The following is a 2,500-nucleotide window of genomic DNA, read 5'->3' as shown; positions in this document are numbered from 1 at the left end:
GAAAGTCTTTCTCTGGTCTGCATCCCCTTAACAAGTGTAAGTGTATGTATTGAGCTGTACTGTACTGTAATCCTGCAATCTGTTAATAAAGTTTTCAATCAATCAATCAATCAATTGCTGCATGCTTTTTGGAGAGCAAGAAGTTACGTGACAATGACACTTAACAAACCTGATCTCTCTCTGTCTCTCTCTGTCTCTCTCTGTCTCTCTCTCTGTCTCTCTCTGTCTCTCTCTCTCTCTCTCTCAAAAAGGGTATCCATGAGAAAATAAACCATTATCAACCGTAAAGAAGTGTCTACACATCATGATCAAAAGAAAAGGCAGGTATAATAAATTAATCACAAATTGACAGCCAGTCAGAGTCAGACGTAGTACAGCCATGCCCATCATGTGCATCAGTCAAAATATTACTTGGGGAACAAATAGTATAGGCTATACCCTGACTATCCAGATTATTATCTATTCTTATATTGTATCTAATTGTATTTGTATTGATGTTGTTGTTGTTGCTTGATCTTGTTGGAACCAAGAGACCAAACGTTGTCTCTTATTATTATTATGATCATGTGATAATAAAGGATCTGAGGTGCAGGGCGACACCTGGCTCAAGACACTCACCTCTCTCAGCTGTCAGGCAGCGGGCGAGGTCCAGACACGCAGCGAGCAGCACCAGTCCCGCTCCCGCTCCCGCTCCGGCTCCAGGTCGCATGTTGAAGAACTTTAATTACAACTCGTCTTCTTCTTCAGTGTAAAAACAGCAAGAGAAACCTTCCCTCCATAGTCCTTCTTTTAAACGGCGTGCAGGAACTTCACAGACTGTCTGTCTGACAAACCCTCTGTCTCTCTCTGTCTCTCTCTGTCCGACGCACCGCTTCTTGGAGTAGGAGAGGAGCTGAAGTGAAACGAGAAAAAAAATCTTTTTGGGACCCTCTCTCTCTCTCTCTCTCTCTCTCTCTCCCTCCCTCTCCCTCTCTCTCTCTCTCCCTCTCTCTCTCCCTCCTCTCTCTGTCTGTCTCTCTCTCTCTCCCCCCTCTCTGTCTCTCTCTCTCCCCCCTCTCTCTCTCTTTCTCTCTCTCTCCCCTCTCTCTCTCTCTGTCTCTCTCTCCTCTCTCTCTCTTGCTCTCTCTTTCTCTCCCTCTCCCCCCTCTCTCTCTCTTTCTCTCTCTCTCCCCCCCTCTCTCTCTCTCGCTCTCTCTCCCCCCCCCTCTCTCTCTCTCTCTCTCCACTCTCTCTCTCTCTCTCCCTCTCTCTCTCTCTCTCCCTCTCTCCCTCCCTCCCTGTCAAGCAGACGTCCTCCTCTCTTCCGCCTGCTCTCCAACTGTAGTTTTAGAAAAGCTGTCAGCGTCACACATGAGGAAAGGAGGGAAAAACAGGACAGACGCACGCGGGTATTGGGCTGGTAGGCTATTAGCTGCAGGCACGTGTGTACAAGAGCTGACACTTACATATCAGCATCACCATCAATTGTCAATCAGGGTTAAAGGTGCTATAGATAAAAATGGTATGATACATCCATAGAGCTTTTAGAAAGCCCCCCCCCCCCTCAAAAAAAACGTATTGATTAATTTATGTATCATTTAAAACTGTTTGCAGGTCCAAAGTGAATGTTGCAACGACGTGGAATTGTTGACATAATTTACTGAAGTGAGACCAATTCTAAATGTAACTATATTCAATATCTACAGGCTACAGAGCGTTCATAGCACTCCGTCTATCTCATATTCATTGTTATAAGAATTAAGATATATATTCGCTCCATCTCGCCTGGTGAATTCCTCACTCAGTGTTTTCTACTCAAACACCGTTTGTCCCGCCTCTTCGACTCCGTTCACATTGATTGTTATCTTGCCTTGTTGTTATGATTTGATATGCTGTGTGATTTTATATGCCTTTTTTTGTGTTGCTTATTTCTGCATACTCGACGTGACTGTACACGAGGGAAACCTCAGTTGCTTTTCGAGTTTGAATAAAGGTTTGAAATGAAATGTGAAACATCTAGTAGTCTTTTATGTTCTAATATAAATTAGTCTTTTACATTATAATAGAGATGGCAGGGCAGATGGCTTAGAGTAGACGACAGAGTACAGCACCACCTTGCAATGGGCCTGGTCTACAAGATACACTACACCACACAGGTACCCATGTACATGTCGAAATACTTCCCAAAGGTCAGTGAATATACCACGACCACAACACCAGAGGGAGCTCCACAAATCATGTGAAACCCAGATTCGGCTCAAACAAGGGACTAAACGAGTTTCTCAATTATGCCACAACAATGTGGAACGCCCTAATCGAGGCGGTACCAAAAGTGGACGAGTTTTAAGTACTTGGGGTCAACAGTCCAAAGTAATGGGGACTGTGGCAGGGAGGTGAAGAAGAGAGTGCAGGCCGGGTGGTGGTGCGGGTGGAGCAGGATGCCGGGGGTGATCTGCGATAGAAGGGTACCAGCGAGAGTAAAGGGAAAGGTCTACAGCACGGTAGTGAGACCAGCTATGCT

General features: G+C 45.3%; 1 protein-coding gene across 1 annotated transcript in view; it reads right to left on the bottom strand.

Moving 5' to 3' along the window:
* Positions 1-709, bottom strand: part of LOC311238616 (melanoma receptor tyrosine-protein kinase-like) — a gene marked incomplete at its 5' end in the record, with an annotated part of 70,785 nt that extends 70,076 nt beyond the window's left edge. The window contains 1 exon segment of the mRNA XM_084326743.1: positions 619-709. Coding sequence (XP_084182869.1) covers positions 619-709 — 91 coding nt within the window.
* Between the last annotated feature and the right edge of the window lie 1,791 nt (positions 710-2,500).

Source organism: Notolepis coatsorum (assembly GCF_963971535.1).
Source record: "Notolepis coatsorum genome assembly, chromosome: 12".
Lineage (NCBI taxonomy): Eukaryota > Metazoa > Chordata > Actinopteri > Aulopiformes > Paralepididae > Notolepis > Notolepis coatsorum.
Note: the sequence above shows the minus strand (reverse complement) of the source record. Positions and strands in the feature narration are given on the sequence as shown.